Raw genomic sequence first — 23,446 nt, 5'->3', positions numbered from 1 at the left:
CTAAGCTGAGTTATAAAAGAGTGCTTCATGATATAACCAGTCACAAACCACGATCTTTTGTTTTGACCATCTCTCATTTGCTTCTTTTTTTTATTTTCTTTTTTTAATGGTAAGCGTGCTGTTTCTAGATTGAAAAATTAATACAACAGTCAGATCAGGACTCGGACAGTGATAAAAATGTGGCACAAACACAATGATGACAATTGCTGAAGATGAGAGGATAACATAATATATATAAAAAAAAAAATAAAAAAAAAAAAAAAATAAAAAAAAAATTCATGATGTTTAGTATACCTCAAATTTAAGATGGAAAAATGAATGGGAAACCACTAGAAGTAGAAATACAAAATTCTAATTTGAAAACTATGATTTACTTCAATAAATGATTACAATATTCAATTCTCAACCTAACCTGAAATAACAGCTTAGCTAACTTTGTATAGGAATACAAGTATATGATGTATATTGATCTCACAAATGACCATATCAAGATGATTTTATCATAGTTTTAAAATGAATATTGTCTACCTGAGCCGAGATCATGAATCATGGTGAGTCGGTGACTGATCTGACCTTAAATGAGGTCAACATGAAATAGGCAAGGCAAGGATTGAAATGTTCTACGCCGTCAATCCAATTACTATCTGCATTTGTTTGAAAAAGAAATACAAGCTCAGTTTGTTGATTACAAGAACATATATGTGGTGATAAAATCTAATACCAGTCCTTGAAAGAGTGATCATCCTATCCTATATCAGCAGTTCATCACAAATAACATTATACTGTTTGAAAAGAAGTGTTTCAACATGACATAATGGAAAAGCTTTTGCCACTGAAGCATGAAAGGTGTGTATTATTGATGGAAGACAAACTCTTGATCTTAGTACAAATTTGACCCACCTTTGAAAATAACTACAATGCTAGTTTTGGAACCTGTGGATTTAAGAAAAATGAAAATTTGAAAGAAAAAATTGAGGAAACATCTTCTCTATCCTCTAGTTGTAGGATAATTTAGCAAATTAAGTATTCACAGTTAAATTTTGGCCTATATAATAGAATTTACATATCTCAATAAGTTAAGACAAAAAGACAACTAACCGCGAAAAAATAAAAGTAGTTATAGAGTTAACTGTAATCGTTTCGTCTTTTGAAGTTAAGGAAATTTTTAGACTTAAAATTTCATTTTTCCACCCGCTTTCCCTTGAATTTTCGTCAATTTGAACAATATCAGATTTTCCCGATTCCAAACAGACCCTAAAAATAAAAATAAAAAGCATAGAAGCAATGCAAAAAAGAAAGAAAGTGAGTGCATACTTGATTCTCTCTCTCGCTCTCTCTCATCCTCTTTTGTATCTCTTGAAATTCTTGGTCATATGAACATACTGCCCTTCCTCCACCATATGCCTCACGACCCGATCAGCCTCCAAATTCTTCTTCGCCTTTCGCAAGCTATTCACGAGGTTGCTATAAACAAGGAAGTTAGGCCTAACACCCTTGGACTCCATGTCCCCGAGCATCTCGAACGCCTCCTCGAACCTCCTTGCCTTACAATACCCGCGGATCATCGCGTTGTACGCGAACACCCTCGGAGCCAAACCATTGTCGATCATTTCGTCGAACACCTCGCGTGCCTCCTCGAGTTTTTTGGCCACGGCATAGGCCGTGACCATCACGGTGCAGCACGGGACGTCGGCGACAAGTCCGTTTTTCGTGACCTCGTCGAAGAAGAATCGACAAGCCTCGAGATTCCCGGCTCGGCTCAGCCCGTCCATGGCCGTCGTGTAGTGTAGAATCCCCGGCTCGATCCCCGTCTCTCTCATGTGGTCCATCAAGTTCAAAGCCGCGAGGGGTTTGTTTCCCATCCCGATCGCGTGGAGAATCACGTTGTAGGTGTGGAGGTCGGGGGCGAATCCCCCGCGGCCCATCTCGTCGACGAGGCGGCGAAACTGCTTTTTATTACCGAGCCGGTGGTTGGCGAGGAGAGCCACGTTGTAGGTCAGCACGTCCGGGGTTTGACCGTCGGTCAGCATTTTACGGTGGACCCACCCGATCAGCCTGTACTTAAAAGGTTGACAAAATGATCAACCCGTTAAACCTTGAACCATTGTAGACGGTTAACGCTTAACCATTAACCGCTCAAAACGGTTAACAGTTTAGTTAAACATAATTTTTTTTTAATTAAATAACTGATTATTTTGATTAACCATAGTAGTTGACGTGTGAAGCATAAAAATAGATGGTTCTATAAAATAAAACCTAAACAAACGGTTAAAATTATCTAACTAGAAAAAATGTAAATTAACTGACTGGTTAATTTTCAACGGGATAAAATGCCCATCTTTACCTGTACTGGCGCATCGCGACGAGCGTGATCATGATAGCGTTGTAGGAGTGCTTGTGAGGGCGGTACCGGAAATTCCTCGACTTGATGAACCGCTCGATGACTCGCTTCGCGAGCCCGGCCTCGCCGCACGTGCATATCAGGATGTTCAGGGTCCGAGCCGTGGTCGGTAATCCTTTCCCGACCATCTCGTCGACGAGGCGAGACATGGCTTTGAACTCTTCGCACTCGGAGAAGATCTTCATGAGCAAGTGGTACGAGTCCGTGGTGTGCTCGTGATTTTGCTGGCTCGACCAGGCGAAGAATTTGTAGCCGAGCTTGGCGGACCGGGTTTTGTTGGTCTGGTTTATGCCCTTCAGAATCCCAACGAGGACTTTCCTCACGAGGATCCCCGAGAGGGTGATTCCGAGCTCGTCCAGAGCCGATCTGGCGTCGAATCCGTGGCCGTCTTGGTTCAGGATTCGAAGGACTCGATCGGAATCGATCTTTGTGGACTCGAAGAATCTCCGCCCCGGCGAGAATCGATCGGAATCGTGAGCGTCGGTTTTCTCTTCATCCAAGTCTGAGTCAAAGTAAGAGTCTTTCCACATCGTCTTCGTGGGGTCTTCAAGGTACTCACTGTCGCTGTCCTCTTCGCCGCCGTTGAAGTTATCACTGTCCTCTTTGCCGTCGTTGAAGTTATCGCTGCCCTCTTTTTTTCCGTTGAAGTCATCACTGCCCTCTTTTTTGCCGTTGAAGTCATCGCTGCAGAATTTTCTTATTGCGGCGATGGGACGCGGAGAGAATTTCGTAGCTGCTTGAGAAGTGACTCGAAGTAATCTCGGAATAGAAAGAGAGATTAAGTTCATGGTCACAACCCATTATCTCTCTGTCTTTTTGGAGCTTGAAGGATCGGAGAAATACAGGACGAGCAAGTAGACGAGCTTCATAGAGACTCCATTGGTTTCTGATAAACCCAAACTCTTTTTATTTTTCTGTTTTCTCTTCTGATGTTTCTCTTGCTATAACATTATGAGCCACAAAGTTGCAGAATTTTCTCCGGTGAAAAAGGCTGGCTAGAGAAAACCGCAACCTGAATAACGATCACGTCTAAGGAGCTCGTTAGGTTTTCTTGAAATGACAAAGCAACAGAAGAGACAAGAAAATATATAGATTTGATTATATATGGCTTCATGCTCACACCAGACTAGTGAAAAAAAAAAAGGTATTTGGTTGCGAACAGCCAATAAATGGATTATCTTGTCTTCCACAATACAAGAATCACTTCTCTTGGAATTGGACATGCACATAATGGTTTCTTGCCTATAAATTTGAAGTGTTTGTGAGGTCTGAAACAGCTATCTAAAAAACCGAAGACACTTGGAGAAGTAAAGCAATCATAGGAAAGAAAAAAAAAAATTAAGATCTGTACTTAATTTTTCCTTGAATCAATTAAGATCTTGTCTAGCGAGAATGTTAAATCAATTTTACGAGGCTTAGTTCCCCTGAAAAGAGTGGAGCTTTACAGTTTCCTTTTGTTTTTCTCTTCTGCATTTCTCTGCACCCAAACAGAAACTAATAGCTCGAAAAAAAATCTCAATTTCCATTTTCTCTACTTCTAGTTACTCAATCACAAAACACGCAATCAAACATCTAAGCGCTACAAACAACTCAACAGAAGCAATGTGTAATTTCACCCGAAATCAACCAGTCATACGTGTTTCTTCCGGAGCTCTGTCGGAGGCGATATCGGGAGTCTTCAGCAAGCCGAGGGCGGCGCCGGAGAGGGTTACGCAGTCGGAGGAAGTGACGCGGCGATTGGGAGACGATAATGATGACAATAGGGTTGTTGAAGGAGAAGGTGAAGAAGCAGCAGCGAAAGTTCAGTGTACCAAATCTGGCGGTGGATATTACGCTGAGAAGATTAAAGAGACTGTTGGCTCTATGCTCGGTAACCTTGCTAATACTGCCTCTCATCAATCCAAGCCTCCGTCTGAATCCCAAGGTTTTGGGTTTATATAATTAAGTGACCGGAATCGGATTGAGTAAGGGTTTCGAGACTTCGGAGAGTCGGAGTCTGAGAAACCCATCGAGGGCTAATTGATTATAGTTCGGAAAAAGAAGCTTTCATTTGTGAAAATGAGCATGAAAGAGAAGGACGACGTACTGGTTTCAGGTTTTATACCGGAGATGAATTCGTCGGAGACGGCGATGGTCTGAAGCCTAAACCGCGACGATTCGGGGACACAAAAGAATGGCGGGTCATAGGAGGGGTTTTGGGGGTTCGGTTCAGTTCAGGGCTTCTGGGCTATTCTGCGGTTTTTCGGTTCTTATGTCGTTTCTTTTATTTTCATTTCTGTCGTTTTTCTTTTAATGTCGTTTCTTTGCTTTTTAATTATGTCGTTTTACCGTTTCCTGTCGTTTCTTTTATTTTCATTTCTGTCGTTTCCTTTTAAGTGTCGTTTCTTTGCTCTTTAATTCTGTCGTTTTACCGTTTCCTGTCGTTTCTTTAATTTTCATTTCTGTCGTTTTCTTTTAAGTGTCGTTTCTTTGCTTTTTAATTCTGTCGTTTTACCGTTTCCTGTCGTTTCTTTGCTTTTAATTCTGTCGTTTTACCGTTTCCTGTCGTTTCGATATTTTTTTGCAGTCATTTTATTGTAGAAGTGAAAGAAAGTCGGAGACTAGCCCTCGATGTATGTTATCAGAGCTTGTCTATCGACAAGTTGCTTCATCGCTCGATAGAAATCATTTTAGTCGGTGAAATCGAATGTAAAGTCTCTGAATTTTAATCAAAATCAGTTCCATATATAATTAAATTTTCTCTAAAAAATTGTAAGATTTAAGCAACTGCTTTTGTTGAACAAAATGATCAACAAAATTTGTTTCAGTGTAGTAGAAAAATGGGGAAAATATATATTAACTATCTTATTCTGTTGAGTGCTGACAAGACAAGATATTAATTAAAGTTTTGTTTTCTTTCGATAAATCCAACTATTATATGGACGTGTTGTTCTGGATGACGAATTTCCATATAATAAGCTATTCGACTTCAAGCCTTTTTTAAGGGTTCTCTTAGCCGTATGCTTTTTCACTATGGACGTGTGATCATCATTTCCGTTCTCCTATTATATGATCTCCGAATACCGATTCGAACCACCTCACAGCAAGTCAACACAAGTCACAATTCAGTACTCTTATTATAATAATTAAAAAAAAAAAAAAGCCTCGTCACTGCGCCAACACCACTCCTCAAGAGTCGAGAGCACAAAGCGACTTTTTCATGAAAAAGCACAAACATAAACAGCCATTATTCCAAAAAAAAAAAAAAAAACCCCAACTCACACACACACAAAAAAGACAATCTTATTTTTTCGCATATTTTTCTGTCATCTTCTTAAAAAAAAAAAAAAAAAGCCTACTTTCCTTCTCCAACACTCCCCGCTCCCCCTTCTGCGAGCATACACAAAAAAAAAAACAGGAATAAAAAAACAGGAATAATAATAATGATTATAATATAATAAGCTATTAACTTAATTATATAAACCCAAAACCTTGGGATTCAGACGGAGGCTTGGATTGATGAGAGGCAGTATTACTATTAGCAAGGTTACCGAGCATAGAGCCAACAGTCTCTTTAATCTTCTCAGCGTAATATCCACCGCCAGATTTGGTACACTGAACTTTCGCTGCTGCTTCTTCACCTTCTCCTTCAACAACCCTATTATCATCATTATCGTCTCCCAATCGCCGCGTCACTTCCTCCGACTGCGTAACCTTCTCCGGCGCCGCCCTCGGCTTGCTGAAGACTCCCGATATCGCCTCCGACAGAGCTCTGTCGTCCTCCGCCGGCTTCAGTTTCTCCGCCCAGTACGCCGTCGCCGAAACCCCCTTGTCCGTCGTAGACGCCGGAGATCCAGGCTTCTTCTCCACGCCTCCGCCGGCTCCGGCGGGGCTCGAGTACCCGAGCTTCCAGGCCACGGCGTTCTTGGCGGTTATTGCCTTGTCGGCTATCGCCGACGTGGCGGCGGATATTTTCGCGGTGTAGCTCGGCGCGGCGGTGCTTTCTTTCTCCGGAGAGAATTGATCGTGGCTTCCGGCTCCGGTTGGGCTTTGTTGAGGTTTTTCGTCTATCTTCATTTTAGTGAACGAGCTGATAATAGGGGAGTCTTCTATTTCCTCACCCGTAGTGTAGAAAAAAAAAGTCAACTCAGTCAAACATAACCAAATGAAAACAAATAGGACCGTATAAGATTACAACTACCTAAAAAAATTTCTAGTCGTAATTTTATTTTAATTTAAAATTTGACCCTCTATAAAATATATTTTATATTTTTCACCCAAAATTTAGATTTGTAACAACTTGCTCCCCTTGTATGTATAATATTATATACGTACCTTTACCGGTTGGATCGGTGACTTTAGTCTGATAATTTGAAGGATTTGGCTTAGCAGTAGGTCCCTGAGGGTCTTCCACCAATCCGCTTCTTGGTCTTTCCAAGTTGACTTTTCTCGGTTCTGTCTTGGGAACAAAGGTCTTATTACTTGGGTCAACGTTCTCAGAAACCCCGTGGTCAGAGGACGACGATAAAGGCGTCTTCACCGGCGTTGTACTCGCTCTAACGTCTGTAGAGTCGTAAACTGTATATTCAATATTATCGTTATATATATTCGTTCACACTTCACACACGTAAACATAATAGTCAATCAATTTAGTCTGTTAGTCATATATTTATTCTTACTTGGAGCTCCGTGAACTTCAGGATTTTCTACCGATTCATCATCATCTTCTTCTTCTTCTTCGTCAAGATCATGATCATCGGAAATATCATGGTCGTGATCGTTGTGGCCTTGACCATGCTTTGTGATCGTGTCTTTAATCTTCTTTGCCTTTGCCTTCACTTTCTTCAGCACCGAGCTCTTCTCGTGGTGGTGCTCTTCTTCACCGCCTTCTGATATATAATCATGAATTAATACATAAATAATGATTTAGACACTTTAAAAACAATATACTAAGACACACACGCTTTACCTAAATGTGGATCTTGAGTCTTGTAGAGGTCTTGCTCGTGAGTGTGGCCATGAGGACGTAGCATCTGAGACTCCATTATTCGCAAAATGTAGAGAGAAGAATGGTTGAGAGAATGATTTACTACTTTGGATCGTTATGTCACAAGAGATGGGCTTGAAATAGGCGCAAGTAACTTTAAAGATAAATCCATTTAGAGGGGTTTATTTTTATTTTTATGTATTTTTTGCCACCTTAGCATGGACATAAAGTCGTGGCGCGATTTGTTACGTTCCACGTATGTTTAGAAATACAATCCTCTGCCGTTTAACCGACATGGACACGTACCATAGTGGTTTCGGTGTACACGTGGCTGTCAATGCCGTGTTGTAGATATTTACATATTCCTAACAATACTAAAATGAAATCCGTAGCTTCTAGAATTTCAAGGGAAAATATCTGATTATCTCTCCTGTTTAATTCCTAACAATACTAAAATGAAATCCGTAGCTTCTAGAATTTCAAAGGAAAATATCTGGATTATCTCTCACAGATATGGTAAGGGGGCAATTCAATCTTTTTTTGTCCAAGAGTTCTCTGGTATTAAAGGGACGAATCGACATCTCGGTGTGATACAGCCTTTTTCTCTCTATTTAGAGTGAGACACAGATAGCATAATGTTTGTTATAGTTTTTATTTTTGTTTTTGAAATAATGAAAAGAGAAGATGAGGAGAGAAGAGAAGAAATTTTTTTTTCCAAAAACACATTTTATTTGTTTTCAGTTTTCTTTACTCTTTTACAAAACAACTTCAAAATTTTTTGAAATTTTTTTCCAAAAACTTAAACCAAACATGTTTTCAATTTTTGTTTTCAATTTTTTCAACTCAAAAACTAAAAAATTGTTTTTGAGAGGAATACCAAACACTACCTAAGTATCTGGGGAGTGCCATAGAATTGTGTCATGTGCAACGTCTAATGCAGGAATGAATAACAACAATCAATAGAGATATATCCCGAAATAAAGAGCTACTTTCCTACGGCTCTATCCAAGAATCAATGTTTAATCAAAATGTGAGATTTATCCCATTTATTTCTATAAATATCAGATATATCTTTTCAGTTTAATATAAATGACATATACCTTCCCTAAAAATGTTATATTACAAATATCACAATTTTCGTTTATTTTTTACAAAAAAAATTAATTTGAACTCCCCAAAATACCCTTAATAGAATAAATATTTATTTAATATTTTATTAAAAAAAATCAAAATCTCTCTTTATAAAAAAGAATCCTTAACTTTTTATAAAGAAATTTTTTAATTTAATTTTTTTTTTGTATATAAAATAAAAAATAAAAAATTATTTCATTAAGGGTATTTTTGGGAGTTCAAATTATTTTTTTGTAAAAAATAAATGAAAAATGGTGATATTTGTAAAATAGCATTTTTTTAGCGGATGTATATGTCATTTATATTAAACTGAATGGATATGTCTGCTATTTCTAAAAATAAATTGGATAAATCTCGCATTTCGATTAAACACGAGGGATACTCATGATATTTTAATAATTAAAAAAAGTTTTTTTTAATGGTCACATGTGTAGTGTTTTTAAATGATTTTTTATTCGAGAAATCGACAATTTCACTACACACCATTTGATAATTCATTTCTCATTTTTCAACAAAATTATAATTTATACAATTTTACTAATAAACTTAGTGTGCAAATACTATTTTACCATTTCTCTATTTTTTTCTTTCTTTCTTTCTTTTTCTCTTTTCTCCTATTCTCTGGTCTCGTTCTCTCTCTTTCAATCTCTCCTTTCTTTTCTTAAAATAGAGAGTCGAAGCTATCGAAGTCTGAGATCGGCGTCGGAGCGGACTTTCGCGGAGAAGAATGGAGGCTTTTCAGAACGCGAAGGTTGTGAGGCTGAAGTGCCACCACACAACAAGTATCTCGTCACCGAAGAAGACGAATCGACGGTGGCTCAAAACCACGACGGCTCTCCCAAGAACAAGAAGTGGACCTTCGGCAGTGGTAAAGTAAAAAAATCAAATATGTGAGACTCAAATAAAAATAAAAATTGGGGAAAAAAAAGAGAGCGTAAAATTGGATAAAAAAAAAATATAATCTCTCCAATATCTAGTAGATTTGTCCAAATTATGATTTTGGTGAAAAATGGGAAATGAGTTATCAAATGGTAGTAGATGTTCAGTTTATCATTTTAATTTTTTTTTTTTGTCTTTTACTATTACGTCGGGAAAAAAACCTTAAGTGGTGTAGGGCTATTTGTCTGATAAATTGAAAACTATTTTTGACTTTTTAAACTTGAATAGTAAAATAAAAAAATAAAATAAAAACTGAATTTAGTGTTTGTTTGATAATTGTCACAATACATCTCATAATGTTTTCAAGTTGTATTACGTTTTAATGAAGAAATGCATAAAACAGTTTTTAGGTGTTTTCCAATTTGTTCACTCAACTTTTTTTTATTTTTTTTCCCTTTTTTTTACTATATCCTCTGAAAATCTCATTCTCTCCTCTCAACATCATTTCATCTTCCTCGCTTTCGACTATCGAATTTGTTTTTGTTCTCCGGAAAACTCGAGCTTTACAACTATGGCGAGAAAACTTTAAACTATAGAATCTCTCAACAATTGGAATTTTGTTTTACAAACCGTAAATTAGGTTGTGATCGTCCCATCGAGTAGATGAGTCTCCACTATTTTTAGTCAAAATTAGGTTTCAAAATCTGACATGTGTCGTTCCGACATCGGCGAAAAATGTGATTTTTTTTGGTGACTCTGTGACCAATCGTCAAAACAAAATGTACGACAATGATATTTGCTGCAAATGTTTTCAGTTAGTATGTATCTCGACGCATAATTCTTCTATGGATTATTACACTACAACTGCAAAAAAAAAAAAAAAAAAAAAAAAAAAAAAAAAAATTGAATCCCTACCAAACAGTTATTTGAAAACAACTGAAAAAAATTATTAGACTACAACCATAAAAAACTGAAAACATAAAACAAAAAATAGTTCGAGTGAACTACTAAACAAGCCCTTAGAGTCTCGCTCTCTCTTTATTTTTTTTCTTCAATACGGTATCTCAAAATTTATTTTACAATTTATTCAACAAATTTTAATTTTTCCATCACCATCTTTAAATTTAAATGTCAGTGAATTTTTAACATTCTTATCATTTTTAACTTTTTTAGTGTCTTTATCAAACATCTTATATTTTTAACCCGCAACTGGTGAGGGCCACTGCGTTTAGTGTATAGGCGTGGTCGAGACCACCGTAAAGGGCTCATGGGTGAAGCCACATTCAGGCGGGGCTCATGGTCAAAGCCACCTGGCGGAGCTCATTTCATAGCCATTAGGAGCGGGGCTTGTGGGTGATAACACTTTAAGAATGGCTTGTAGCGAGGGAACTTTGAGCGAAGGCAAAGCCATTTTGAGCAGGGTTCATAAGTAAAGCAACTTTGAGCGTGACTCGTGCGCGATACCACTTTGAAAGGGGCTCACGGACAAGGCCACTTTGAGCATGACTTACGGGTGAGGCCACTTTGAATGGGTCTCATAGATGAAGTCACATTGAGCATTGTTTCAAGAGCTAGTTTGTTTGTTTTTTTTTTTTTGAAGTGTCAACGTAACAAATTTTGTAACAATCCAACTACACATAAATTTCATGGTGACTATTGGAAAGAAACGGAAATCCTTATAGAATGGGCTTCTAAGACTCTTTCCAGTTTCTTCGTTCTCTATTTCTATTTAACAGAATACCATTTCCGTTAGTTTGCCTTCCGTGGCTTAATGAAAGTGGTATTTCCGTTAGATAATTTTTTGCCTTCCAGATGTTAACGAAAATGGTATTTCTGTTAGGCATAATAGAAATAGAAATTTTTTATAATGATAAAGCATAACGTTTTTGGGCCTTTGATTCAATACGGTTGTTTGATCCAAGGGTTCATATTTAAAAAAAAAATTGAAAAACATCAAAAGATCGAAAAGTGTCGAAAGTCACATGACCCATTCTCACTTTCGTCAGGAGTCAAAAATCGCCTTGTCAATTTCCGTGTCTCACGTAAACCGGTCAGACACACCGAGCCATTCGACACACTTTATTCCGTTGCCTTTTGTGCCGAATGCCACGATGACACATAAATCCCATCAAAATACATCAATTAATCAATAAATTTAATTTAAGTGGTTTTGTATACCATAAGAAGAATAGTATATATTTTTCATCAATAGAAACTAATTAATTAATGAATTTTTTATGTTTAATTTATTATCAAATAAGATAATTAAGTCAGTAGCTCAATAGTCCACCATAATTTAAAAAAATAACTAATATTTCATTTTTTTAAAGAAAATATATCAATTTAATTTATTTCAGTCTAGAAACTATTTTTAAAATAAAATGCAACTTTGATTAAAATAAAAAAAATCAAGAGATTGGATAATTGCAACAAATTCTTCGTTTTACCGGGGAAATATAGGGCGTGTTTGGCACAGTTTTTTTAAGCCTGTTTTTGCTGTTAGCAAAAACCAAACTGCAATCTTACTATTTGGTAAAACAGTTTTTAGAAAAAATTTCAAAAACGATTTTAAAAATTGTACATGAGTCACAAAAGCTACGAATCTTAGCTTTTAGAAAAAGCGTTTTTGTATTTGATATAAAATTACTTTAATATCCTCACGTGATTATCCATAGCACTGTTAAATATTTATTTTATGTCTATTTTAGTCTTTTTACTATAATATATTTATTTTACCAAACGTAAAATCAGCTTTTGTTACCAGCAACAACTATTTTATAAACAGTTTACCAAACAGCTGTCAGTTTAAAAAAAAAACAATTTTTTTCAAAAACTGAATCTAAAAACGTTTTTTTTTAAAACAAAGTTATGCCAAACGATGCCATAATTGGAAAAGAAAGACAATGTTATTACGTGATTAAGGCAAGCAAATCCATTTGAAAATTTGGAACAGCTTTATCTCGCGCGGTAAATAAAAGCCAATCCCCCCAATTTCAAGCGCCAAAATTCAATTTCCTTCAACTACAAGGAAAAAATTCATATCCACAAAACAAGAAGAAGAACAAAAACGCAGAATGCAATCTCTGATCTCAAACATCGATTTATTCGTTACAGTTCCTCCGATCCAATCCTTCGAAACCCTAGCTTTCATCCAACTTGCTGTTCCCCAAGTATCTCTTTCTCCGCCTCCTATCTCCACCTTCTCTGATCTCTTCTTCCTCTGCCTAGACCCCACCTTTGAGGTCTCACTCCAAATCGACAAGTTTCCGGTCGAAACTGCTCTATCCAATTTCATCTCCGATGTTTTTCCCCGAGGTTTTGATTTATGTCTCGATGATTTCGAGAAGGACGATGTTCGTGTGGCAGAGGTATTAGATCTGGATGAAATTTCAGCTTTCCATTTACGATCTGGATTGTGATGATTTGGAGCTTCAGAATTTATTTTTTCGATTTGATTTTTGATGAAAAATATTGTTGATTGTTTCCTTGTACTGCTGTTTTAATCAATAATTTGTACTGGATTGTAAATTCTAGTGTATGTTTCTTCTGAGATTTGCGAGTTAAATTCTTTGCAGTTGTTCATAATTTTATTATTAAGAACCAGACTTATCAGTATAGCGGAAATATATAAGTTTCTTGTAACGCTATTGAGTGAGCTATATAGTTTTAATGGCTACTTTCGTTTGGGGTATAAGTAATATGCGTGGCTAGGAGCTTAAAAATCATATTTAGAAGGGAAAATGTGACTGTGGAAAACGATTTATAAAGTTTATCTCAAAGTTCTGTTTGTGTGTGTGTGTTTTTATTTTTTATTTTTTTTTTAAAATTTCTTGTTTGTTCTTTAGTTCACTTCATAAAAAAAAATCATATATTCTGAATGTTCGTTGTTTTTCGTGAATTTTTTGTTATGAATGAATCGACCATCGAGATTCTTATAATTTGATTTGCTTTGCTTCAGGAAGCTCATGTTTCCAATGAAGAGAAGGATGTGGCGAATCAGAGTACTTCTGGATCTGAAGCTACAGAGATTGAAGTTTCAAAAGTAGTATAGTAGTAGCTGTATGAAGTTGCTTTTATTTCAGGTTTATTTTAAATGCAAACTTAACTAAGAGCCTGTGACTGTTTTATCGCAGAAGAGTAAGGAGCAAATAGTTGATGATATGATTACACAACGACACAAACTAATGCAATTCGAAACACCCGAGCTCGATGAACCAGTGGTAATATATTTGTTAATATGGAAAGATTTGTTTGCTTGCAATATTTTTGCCTAAAAAAATGCAGCTGTTTCCAGTTTCAACAAAGAAAAGAATATTCGCATTTCCTACGAAGGAAGTTTTTCACTTTTTATAATGTGTTGCGTATCTTTTCTGTGCAGGAAAATGTGTCGTGCTTTGAAAGCAAGGGCGTTCAAATCCTTTCTAAAGCTCCAGAAATAGAAGAAAGTTCGGTACATGCTTGACCTATCATCAATTCGGCAGTTACATTTGTTTTATATTAGATTTCTTCGTCTTATGTTGATGTCTGAAAATTTACCTAAGTTTCAATTTTCTGGATGTGTAAATTCACTGGACTCGTACACTGGTATTTCTCTGTGCTTGTTAGTTCTCTTAAAAAAGGTGGTCGGTACATCTTGAATCTTGATTAGCATAAATTTGTCTAATCTCTTGTTATTTCTTGTAACTTTACTTACCAATTAAATTTGTGATTTCTTTCAGGAAATTCTAAAGCCAGGGCTTGCGACTCATGATTCTTGTAGAGTTCTAGAATCATTTCTGTCAGTTGAAGACATCGCATTTGACAATCCAGTTGAAGAAAAGGTTAATCCGGAGGATGATAGTTCTTTCCAGGACCATTTTCCGTTTAACCACTTGGGATTCCCTACATTAGAAGTGGATGAGACTTTTCGGGAATCTATTGCTGGTTTTTCTGCAGAGAAGAAGCTTCTTTCCTACTTTGAAACTATAGAAATTCCCGACTCTGTAAAAGAAAATCTGGAGACTGAAGACAAAGAGAATTGGGTCAGGAAAGAGTATGATATGTCAGTGCCTATTTTTGATCATTTTCTGTCAGGCCCATCTTTTTGGTCTGAACTTGGATGCCTTGACAATTTCCAAGAAGTAGACTTGATTGCTCTGGTGGAAATCTCACATATTGGGATGAAGTATATAGTTCAAAGGACATCAGATACTGATCATTTTCTGTCTGACCAGACGCTTGTTTTCGATGAATTTCATTTTCTTGATCTCGATTCAGCTCAAGTTTTTGAAGCCATCTATAACAGTCAGCGGATCTACAAACCAGAATCTAGCAGCGAAATGTTCAACGAAGAGACAAACTTCCAGAGTTTCAACAATTTAATTGTTAGCCATGAGCTAACCTTGGTAGATGAAACATTCAAATCATTACCTGTACCAGTTATACGTGATCGCGTAAAGCTCAGGTCATTCAATGAAATTGCTGAGGGAAAATTTGCTAGTTTAAAGCCGCACCCCATGTCTGCGCTGGATGAAATCTACTTGGACTGGCATCTTCTCGATGAAGATAAACATAATTGTCACACTTACTACTATAAAAGTATTGTAGGGGATATGGCTGCTCAGAACATTGAATTTGATTGGGATTCTCTCGGTGGTAAAAATGTGTCATATGAATTTATCCTTTCCGATGACAACATGGCTAGGTTCGACAAGGAAGAAAACAAAGAGTTGAAGGAATTTCTCCCTGGTGTATCTGTCTTGGCCGGTATCACCACAGGGGTTGGATCAATTGGAAAGTTTTCACCACCAGTCAATGCAGAACAGTGGGGTAGGAAGAATTCTGGGAAGGGTTCATTATCATTCAAGTCTATGTCACGATCCAACGATCTTGATTTTTTCTTGAACTCTCAGAAAGCCCCAGCAGAAGCAAATCGTAAAACAATTCACGAGGCTGCCGATAACAAGACTACATCTCCAAAGGCTCCATTACGTAGCTCAGTTGCAGCTATACCTCAGGAACAGAAATCATTCTCGAGTTTCGATAGCGGCACGAATGTCACCCAGAAGGAGCTCTTTGATGATATATGTGACTTGGGAGCTAAAAACATTATAGGTAAAGTGGATTATCACAATTTAGGGGTTCCAACTGCTTCGATTCCATTTGTAGAAGAGCCCAAGCATCCTCATGGAGATCTGGTGTCTCTCCCCGAAACAGTAATACTTGTTAACACTCAAAATCTTGACAAGGAAATGATAGTATCCAGAAGGAGTACCTATCAAAGAATACTGGCAATGGAGAAAGAAGGGGCACAAGTCGTTGAACGCGACTCAGATTTACCCGTTGACATTGTAGTAAATTCTGCTATTTGTTTAGTGTGGTATAATCACATAAACATTGGGAAGAAAGCAACTGCATTGGATGAAGCTTCCTCAAGTTTACCGTTGTGCATTGAGAATATTGCAACAAATGTCTTGACCTTGCTGAGTTTCAATTTCAGTGGCTGCATCATGGTAATTCTCTAACATTTTTTCTTTCATTTTGTTTCCCTTCTGTCAATGCTTTGATTCTTATAACATGGTTACTCTGGGAGTGTTACATTAGCAATCATATAGTGCTCAATAATCTTTAAACCTTAGCATTCATTGAGCTTGTGTTTAGAGAATGTTTGCCTCATTGTTTGGTTCCTGATACCCAGCATTTAGTCAGAGACAATTTCTATCTGAGAGAATTGCATTAGCCCAAAAAAGGAATATTCAGAGGAGTACGATCATTCTGTAAAAGATTATAATTTGTTGGCTGGGATGTTTCTTTTTTGTCTCACGGTAGATGAACATTCTTAGAAAAGAAACAAGGAAAAGCTTAAAAAGTCGTTTGGATTTACTATTGATTTTTTACGAAAATTGAACTCATTCTGACCATTCTTTTTCATAATTTTTTTCTCCATTTGGTAGGTCTTTGAGGGAGATAACAATTACCTTTCCACTGTAATGGAATTCTCAGATGAACTATACGCTGCAGCAGCAAGCCTGGGGATTGATATGCAACTGTTTTGCTCATATTCATCCGATTCGACCGATGAAATCATAATGAATTGCTTGCAATATGCAACAAGAGGGGTGTATCCTAGAATGTCTGAATCAGAAACCCTTGCAGAGTCCTTTCTCACAAAATTTCCTTCAGTCAACCCTTTGACGGCTCATGCAATATTGTCTTCAGGAGGCTTGCTTAGTGAATTCCTTGAATGGTCTAATGAGAAGAGGATTCATGCAACCCAGAATTATCACGTTCCTCGTGAAAGCATAGCTCTGCTAAGTGCTTTATGCAAATATGGTGAGCGAGACGATTCAAGATCAATTATGACAGATTGCTCGTCTTCAGTCTCTTCCGGTACCGACTCCAAGAGCTACAATCTAAATATTGCTTCTGAAAGAAAAAGATTTACACCAGATGGTAGCCTTAACGAGAGTAGCGCGCATATGGATGATTCACTGCACGTCAATCCTGTAAAGCGATTTCGTAGAGATACCACGGAGCCTCCTTTAATGCAAAAACCATATGACTCGTTCATGTCAAAAGAACCCGAGTCGTTTCACGAGTACGGAAATCCCAGACTATATCATAGTAATCTGTTTCACGAGGAACCAGATTCAGATGCAACTCCAACGAAGGATTCTCCTGGGAAACCGAAACCAAAGCCGTGTGATTTTCAGACGTGTATGGAGCCTCAAATGTTCGAGAAGATTAGAATGCCTGAGTTTTCTTTCAGTGATAAGCTGTCAGGTCAACTTCCGGGTACAGATGAGGCTATGTTGAAAAAACTTGATCATGTAAAAGGCACTCGGATTCTTTTTGAGGATCAAAAAGGTGAAGTCATTGACCTGAAAGGAAGTCCTAGATCAGGGAAGAAGTCGTCTTCCATTGATGACTCCATGTCATTTCTGATGCCTGAGTTTGAAGATGATTCCAGACGGAAGTCTAAAGCAGCTAGAAGGTTGTCATTTAGCACAAATCATCAGACTACTTCCCTGGAAAATGCTGAGCTCTTTTCGGAACAAAATATGTGGAGCTCAGTCAAATTTCAGGGGCGTAATTCTGTAGGAGCAGATGCTTATCCAGATTTTGATTTCGGTGACGATGCTCCAATAACAAATCACCCTAATCATAATCAGTCCTTGGAGGACTGTTTCAATCAGCGATCCAAGAGTTCTCGTGGGCTGCAATCCAGAGAGAACGAATCATTACATTTTGGAGGAACACTTAAAAATGCCCTCGGTTTTTCCAGTTCAGGAAAAGAATCTCCCTGGACAATGGATTTTCTCAATAAGATACGGGACAAAAGCAGATTACGGCATCAGTCCCTTCCCTGTGACGGCTCACCTACTCTCAGTTTACCGGGGAACATATCAAAAGAATTCAAGAGAAGAAGTCCCTCTATTCTTGAATTTTTCAAGTACCAAGGAGGCAGCATGAAGCGGGTGCCAGAACAAAAGAAGCAGAAGCGTTCGGTGCAATCAGCATCTTCATCGAAACTCGTAAAGCCTTCAGCCTCAGCCTCTATTCCATCTACATGGACGCCTCTAGACAAAAGAGCACGACAGGTTGTCTAACGCGCATCATTGATGGTTTTGTTTTCATTGATCGTGCTCACATTTCTGTTACTCCAATGCTATCGGTGATCTAACACAATTTCTAACTCTCATTTCAGACGCTTTCATTTACGACAAATACTGGTGAAAGACAAGCAAGGCTGGTTTGGAATGATGGCCATCGAAATCGAAGAAATAAGTTTCAGAACCAAATATGAATTGGAGAAATGAACCAGGCAGAGAAATAATGAATGGGTAGTCTCCTGAATCTGCAGGTTAGTTTCTAAACTCCGTATAAGGGGATATGTAATGCATTTTTATTATAAACTTCCTATAAGTTGTTACTTATAAGCTTCTCAATCCGATCCAGGCCATGCTACATGTTCATTATAGGTATTTTTTTTTTAATGTATAGGTCTAAAATGTTGGAACACTTTTATAGCTGACCCCATTTTTTCACTTCAAAGGCTGGTCATATCTTTTGGTTGTTGGGGTTTACATAATCTCTCTGTTAATTACCAACTACATGAAAAAAAACTCGATGAAAAAAAAATACAAAAAATACTGCTTAGACAAAAATGCTTGATACAACATTTCTGAGAACACCAATGTATAAATCCCACATCTTAGAGCTCTAGTACAAAAAAACACATAATTGATTAAATATCACAATAATTTACTTTCTGAGACAAACTACACATACAACAGCAATAAACACACCTCTTTCGTGTACATGTGATACTTTACATTTTTACTTTTTTTTGCACCATTGCACACATGATCTATACTTGCTCCATTCTATGACTTCTTTCCACTTTTAAGGTTGCGCACAGTCATTACAAGTTGCTGCCTCTCTCCTTCAACCTCTGCGAATCGGAGACTTATCTCTGAGTATCTTCCTTCCATTTCTTTCAGCTCATCTTCCATTGATTTGTTCTTCTCTTTCAACGAAACAACTTCAGTCTTCAAGTCAGAAATGTTGCAGTGTTCATTGGCATTCGAAGGAGCTACTTTGGACTCTTTCTTTGCTTCCAGCTTCACCAAAGCACACTTTTCCTCTAAATTCTGATTCTCTTTGTTCAATCTCTGTATCATCATGTCTTTCTCGCGGAGTGAATTCTTCATTTTTTCAGTTTCTGCTTTCAATCTTGACTTTTCATCTTCTGCTTTTGCCAGTTTGGACTTCTCTCTGTCAAGTCTTTCTATTTCTGCTCTGAGCACTTGAATTTCTGTTAAGAAAGCCTCGTGGTTGTCTTCCTGGAGTTTTTGTGCACATTCAAGTTGCTGGGACTTATTTTCGAGCTCCATCGACATCTTCCCCAGTTGCTTTTCTTTCAAATCTATCTTTCCCATTAGCTCTTGCAATTTCTTCACTTCCTGGTCCTTCATTAGCCTCATCTCTTTGGTGGTTTTCTGAAGTTTTTCTTCCACAATCCTATTCTGAAGGCGTAGCTCACTAACTTCTGTCTGGGCTTCGATGGACTGCTTCTCGTTTGCTTCAAGCTTTTGGGACATTTCCAATGAACGAGTTCTGAATTCCTCCTGAAGATGCTCGGCTTTAGAAGAACTGTTCAACCTTGCATTCTTCAGTTCCTCCTCTGCTTGGATAGCCCTTTGCTCCTGCTCCACTTTGGCACGTTTCATGGCATCCAGATCCTCTTCAAATCTCTCTGCCTGCTTGTCCAGTTCCTTCACTAAAGCTTTAGCGTGACCTTCAAGCTCATCAATAGAGATCAGGGCTTCTGCGTATTCGAGCGCTTGCTTTTTAATTGTTTCTTCTGATCTCACTACCTGAGATTCAAGCTCATTTATGGTTGCTACATAGTCTTCACATTCATTTTCCAGTTTCAGCTGCTCCGCTTGGTATCGCTTCATCCTCAATGACATGTTGTGATAATCCTGCTTTAGAAGCTCGTAGTTTGACGTGAGCTGTTTTATACACACATTCTGCTTTTCCTTTTCGTCCTCGTAGTTGTCCATTTCAGCATGTAAATCTCTAATCTTTCCCTCCAAAAGCTCTATTTCTTCAACATCGCATTGGTCTTTAGCGGGCGCTTCAGCTATGTGCCTGTTCTCTTTTTTTGCTGTTTCTACTTCGCTCGAAAGATCAGATATCACTCTGTTTTTCCGCTCCACCAAATCTTCAAGATCCTTCACCACCAGGACCAACTCGGAGTGCGAGTCTTGAGTCTTCTGTAGCTGCAACTGAAGATTGTCACTAACTTTCTTTTCACGACTAAGTTCCTGTTTCATTGCTTCTAACTGGACTTTCAAATCCTTTATAGCCGCTTGCGATTTTTTCGGAGCCCCCGCTTCATCGGTACTCTTCCTCACCGCGCTCAGTCGTTCACACTCCAATTTGAGTTCGTCTCGCTCCTCTTTGAGCCTACTAATCTGTCTCGACAGATTCTGACCTAGATTGATCTCCTTATCGACATGTCTCCGAAGAGACTGTATCTCGAGCTCTGAAAGTTCCGCCTGCCTGGTCAAAACGATTACTTCGTTCCTCAGCTTTTCGATTGAATCATCATCGGAACCCCCGTTCAAACCTTCTCTTGGATGGTTGTCTTCAAGACTGCTCGGCGATTCAATCAGCAAACTGTCGTCGGAAGTGGAATCGGCTGACCAGTTTAGGGTATGTCTCTTTTGCACCTTGTCAATTCTTGCCGACGAGTCAACCGCTCCGTTCCGAGGCACGGGTTTCATTTGGTCTGCATATCCAGCTCGGGTTTTATCCTGCAAAACAAGGGAGAACATTCAGTTTGGCTTGTTGAAAACAGAACCCATTTTTCCTTGTGATTTATCTAACATGAGCTATTTGTTACGAAGCTTCCAAAAAGAACACACTGTAAGAGATCTCACGTCGGTGAAACTATGGTTGTTCAAATCTGCGTCCCAACTGTTATCTTCGCTCTCCATGCTTTCGTTTTTTGTGAGTCTAGGGTCTCCATTTTCTTCTCTGAAACTAAAAATGAACAATTGTTCAGCAAAAAAACCAGAACAAAATAGAAAAGAAACAAACAAACAATCGTGCTATCTCTTACCTTCCGTCGTCAGGTCCTATTATCCTCTCAATTGTCACCTGGATTTGGAAAGCATTATGCGTGAGAACAAAATTACGGGCGCTTAAGATCAAAACATACCAAATGTGTAACGTAGAAAAATTAAGCAAAATTGGGTAGTTAAACCACTATTCCTACATTATTCGTAATAATATGACAGTGAAATTTAAGGTCAATGTATATACTGTGTATGCTAAAAGCAAAACTGACATGTAAAAAAAAAAATTATATAAAAAAGTTAAAAGAAAACTAACATGTAAAACTGCACCGGAATTTGCAAATTTTAGAGGCAGAGAGACAGTAATCGCTTCAGTTTCCGCTACGAAGTCTGAGAAATCAATTGAAGATTCTCCAAGATAACCAGATTTTGAAGACCCCTACAAGAATTCATTAGTATTTAGAAACAATTGTATTGGTAATAAAATGCGAGAGAAAGAGAGTATGATTTTTGGACTGTTACATACAGTTGAAACAATAAAATGGTAGATTTTCTCATTGATTTTCCCTGTTTTATTTTCCATGACAAGCTTCACCGGCTCAAACACAGGGTTCTCCCATGTACACGTTCCGTCTTGGACCGGAACTTTCTCCAACTTCACTGACGACTTTCCAGCACCCTCCGGCACCAGAGATATCATCACCGCCGGTTTTTTCAATTTGGGCACCTGAGACAAACCCACAAACAAAAAGAAAAACCCAGGTTTGAACTTGCCTCTTCTTGGACATAGAATTATGTCGCTGAAATAAAAAAAATTTGCCTTGCGAAAAAACTCAATTCTAAAAATCAATCCTTCCAATGCATTGCAACCAAACTTCAGTTATAAATCATCTAAGAATTAGGATTCAGCAACACGGAAACTAGATTTTACCTGAGTAACTTGGAACTGCAATTTGAAAATGGCTTTGATCCTGTTTTTCTTGCTCCATGACTTGAACATGTTTATTCTCTTGTAATCGCTTCGGATGTTTCAAACAAAAAGTCTTCACTCACTCCCCTGAGACTTCAGCGAGCAATGTTGCATATAGGACTGTCTTGAGAACAATACCTCTCTCTCTCTCTCTCTAAAGCAAAGAATAAATTTTTTCTTTCTTAAAGTAACAAAAGTAGTGTCATTATATTTTGCATTGGATTAAAAATAGGTAAATGCTCTGGCGAATTTGGAGCCCGTAGTGGCTGGTGAGTAGAGAAACAATTAGGAGGTTGGTTATTGGTTATGAATTACGATACAAGAAAAAACAATTAAGATGTAGAGCCATAAATCAGATATGTATATTTAATAATTCAACACAGTCTGAAAGCATTACTGTTTACCACTTTTTTGAAAAAGGGGACTTTTTTTTCTTCCTTCGCTCAAGGCGCTGCACACGGGTATTTTAAATTACATAAACAGCCTTGGTCTTCAGTGTTAGATTAGATCGCCATTATAAAAATACCTAGTGCTTCTTTCTGTTAAAATTCAATTACGCCAGATTCATTTCCTGGTTAAGAACTTATACGGATTTCAATTTTAGGTAAGATTATATAATCCTAGGCAAAACTCTGTATAATGAAGGAAATGATTTGATTTTTTATTTTTTTTTTACAATAAATGATTTGATTTTAAAAAAGGTATGATTCATTACACCCGTATAGAATTATTATATTTAAATAACTTGGGACCTAATCATTTATTATACACAGCTTTTTTTTTCTTTTTTTTTGGACCTGGCTTTATTTTCTCTGCCTTTTGGCATGAGAGACATAGGCACGGCTTCATCATGTCCCTTCCAGCATGGCAAATTGCTTACAGATATTACTTTTAATGTCCGAGTACGTTGTTAGTTGTCAAAACACCAAACGGATTTGACTTAAAATAATTGTGAAAACACGTGGGAACATGTTCTTTGAATCTAGTGCTAATCATGAAAATTTTGTCATCTTAAAGTTTAGGGCTTTACTTTGTTGGACTGAATTTTAGAAAAATTGAAATATATATATTAGTGTTTGATAATTCATTTTTCATTTTTCATTTTCAATCAAAACACTAATTTTGACAATTTTATTAGTAAAAAAAGAATAGAGAATATTTTGTATCCATTTATACCCTTTTATCTTTTTTTTTTCTTCTCAAAATCTCCTAAATTTAAGTTAGTTTGACGATTTGTTGACATACATATGTCAACAAAATCATTTGCTGACATATATTGTCAATAAATGACAACATTGAAAAGTTTGTTGATTTGTTGACATAGATGTCAACAAATGACATAATTTATTGATATATATGTTAACAAATGACACAATTTGTTGGTATATATGTCAACAATCGACATGATTTATTGACATAAGTGTCAACAATCGACATGATTTATTGACATAAGTGTCAACAAATGACACTTTTCTCTACAAGTCTATCCGTAGAAAAATAACACTATTCTTTAGTCTTTATTTATTCTGCTA

The 23,446-nt window shown here is 37.4% G+C and overlaps 4 protein-coding genes across 8 annotated transcripts; 1 reads left to right on the top strand and 3 right to left on the bottom strand.

Annotated features, from left to right (window-relative positions):
* Positions 1 to 300: 300 nt before the first annotated feature.
* On the bottom strand, positions 301 to 5,341 carry LOC149380109 (Pentatricopeptide repeat (PPR) superfamily protein). Its single transcript, XM_089604362.1, has 5 exons — positions 4,488 to 5,341; positions 4,038 to 4,397; positions 2,345 to 3,413; positions 1,315 to 2,055; positions 301 to 644 (listed from the first exon to the last, which is right to left on the bottom strand). The coding sequence occupies exons 3-4, from the start codon at positions 3,187 to 3,189 to the stop codon at positions 1,338 to 1,340; spliced, it is 1,563 nt and encodes a 520-aa protein (XP_089460488.1). The 5' UTR covers positions 3,190 to 3,413; positions 4,038 to 4,397; positions 4,488 to 5,341; the 3' UTR covers positions 301 to 644; positions 1,315 to 1,337.
* A 155-nt stretch (positions 5,342 to 5,496) lies between these two features.
* LOC149380108 (low-temperature-induced 65 kDa protein-like) lies at positions 5,497 to 7,511 on the bottom strand. 4 transcript variants are annotated; one of them, XM_089604365.1, is made up of 5 exons: positions 7,350 to 7,511; positions 7,060 to 7,269; positions 6,716 to 6,958; positions 5,872 to 6,489; positions 5,497 to 5,770 (listed from the first exon to the last, which is right to left on the bottom strand). In XM_089604365.1, the coding sequence occupies exons 1-5, from the start codon at positions 7,423 to 7,425 to the stop codon at positions 5,736 to 5,738; spliced, it is 1,182 nt and encodes a 393-aa protein (XP_089460491.1). In that variant the 5' UTR covers positions 7,426 to 7,511; the 3' UTR covers positions 5,497 to 5,735. The 4 variants fall into 4 exon arrangements, with proteins under 4 accessions (XP_089460491.1, XP_089460489.1, XP_089460492.1 ...); XM_089604363.1 differs by having other exon boundaries at positions 5,872 to 6,502; positions 6,717 to 6,958; XM_089604366.1 differs by having other exon boundaries at positions 5,932 to 6,502; positions 6,717 to 6,958.
* A 4,940-nt stretch (positions 7,512 to 12,451) lies between these two features.
* On the top strand, positions 12,452 to 21,654 carry SHOC1 (shortage in chiasmata 1). The gene is made up of 8 exons (XM_089604105.1): positions 12,452 to 12,745; positions 13,336 to 13,419; positions 13,511 to 13,597; positions 13,756 to 13,827; positions 14,096 to 15,868; positions 16,310 to 17,956; positions 18,064 to 18,219; positions 21,534 to 21,654. The coding sequence occupies exons 1-7, from the start codon at positions 12,452 to 12,454 to the stop codon at positions 18,160 to 18,162; spliced, it is 4,056 nt and encodes a 1,351-aa protein (XP_089460231.1). The 3' UTR covers positions 18,163 to 18,219; positions 21,534 to 21,654.
* LOC149380106 (Myosin heavy chain-related protein) lies at positions 18,586 to 22,378 on the bottom strand. Of its 2 annotated transcripts, none has more exons than XM_089602624.1 (6): positions 21,876 to 22,378; positions 21,471 to 21,671; positions 21,261 to 21,383; positions 20,989 to 21,026; positions 20,807 to 20,915; positions 18,586 to 20,680 (listed from the first exon to the last, which is right to left on the bottom strand). In XM_089602624.1, exons 1-6 carry the CDS (start codon positions 21,942 to 21,944, stop codon positions 18,743 to 18,745), a joined length of 2,478 nt encoding a protein of 825 aa, XP_089458750.1. In that variant the 5' UTR covers positions 21,945 to 22,378; the 3' UTR covers positions 18,586 to 18,742. The 2 variants fall into 2 exon arrangements, with proteins under 2 accessions (XP_089458750.1, XP_089458751.1); XM_089602625.1 differs by having other exon boundaries at positions 20,807 to 20,909; positions 21,876 to 22,375.
* Between the last annotated feature and the right edge of the window lie 1,068 nt (positions 22,379 to 23,446).

This window comes from Urtica dioica, chromosome 12, assembly GCF_054948205.1.
Source record: "Urtica dioica subsp. dioica isolate 48M chromosome 12, U.dioica_male_clone48M_v1_H2, whole genome shotgun sequence".
NCBI classification, from domain to species: domain Eukaryota; kingdom Viridiplantae; phylum Streptophyta; class Magnoliopsida; order Rosales; family Urticaceae; genus Urtica; species Urtica dioica.
Note: the sequence above shows the minus strand (reverse complement) of the source record. Positions and strands in the feature narration are given on the sequence as shown.

Bases quoted from the DNA above. Each gene is read 5' to 3' on its own strand.
- LOC149380109 (XM_089604362.1), bottom strand. From the start codon at position 3,189: ATGAACTTAATCTCTCTTTCTATTCCGAGATTACTTCGAGTCACTTCT. The intron at 2,056-2,344 runs GTAAAGATGGGC...TTTTAAGTACAG, and splicing joins GTCGCGATGCGCCAGTACAG to GCTGATCGGGTGGGTCCACC.
- LOC149380108 (XM_089604363.1), bottom strand. From the start codon at position 7,425: ATGGAGTCTCAGATGCTACGTCCTCATGGCCACACTCACGAGCAAGAC. The intron at 6,503-6,716 runs GGTACGTATATA...TTCTACACTACG, and splicing joins TCACCGATCCAACCGGTAAA to GGTGAGGAAATAGAAGACTC. The intron at 5,771-5,871 runs GTTTTGGGTTTA...GTATGCTCGCAG, and splicing joins GCCTCCGTCTGAATCCCAAG to AAGGGGGAGCGGGGAGTGTT.
- SHOC1 (XM_089604105.1), top strand. From the start codon at position 12,452: ATGCAATCTCTGATCTCAAACATCGATTTATTCGTTACAGTTCCTCCG. The intron at 13,420-13,510 runs GTAGTATAGTAG...GTTTTATCGCAG, and splicing joins CAGAGATTGAAGTTTCAAAA to AAGAGTAAGGAGCAAATAGT. The intron at 13,598-13,755 runs GTAATATATTTG...TTTTCTGTGCAG, and splicing joins CCGAGCTCGATGAACCAGTG to GAAAATGTGTCGTGCTTTGA.
- LOC149380106 (XM_089602624.1), bottom strand. From the start codon at position 21,944: ATGTTCAAGTCATGGAGCAAGAAAAACAGGATCAAAGCCATTTTCAAA. The intron at 20,916-20,988 runs GTAAGAGATAGC...ACAATTGTTCAT, and splicing joins ATAGGACCTGACGACGGAAG to TTTTAGTTTCAGAGAAGAAA. The intron at 20,681-20,806 runs GTGAGATCTCTT...CTTGTTTTGCAG, and splicing joins ACAACCATAGTTTCACCGAC to GATAAAACCCGAGCTGGATA.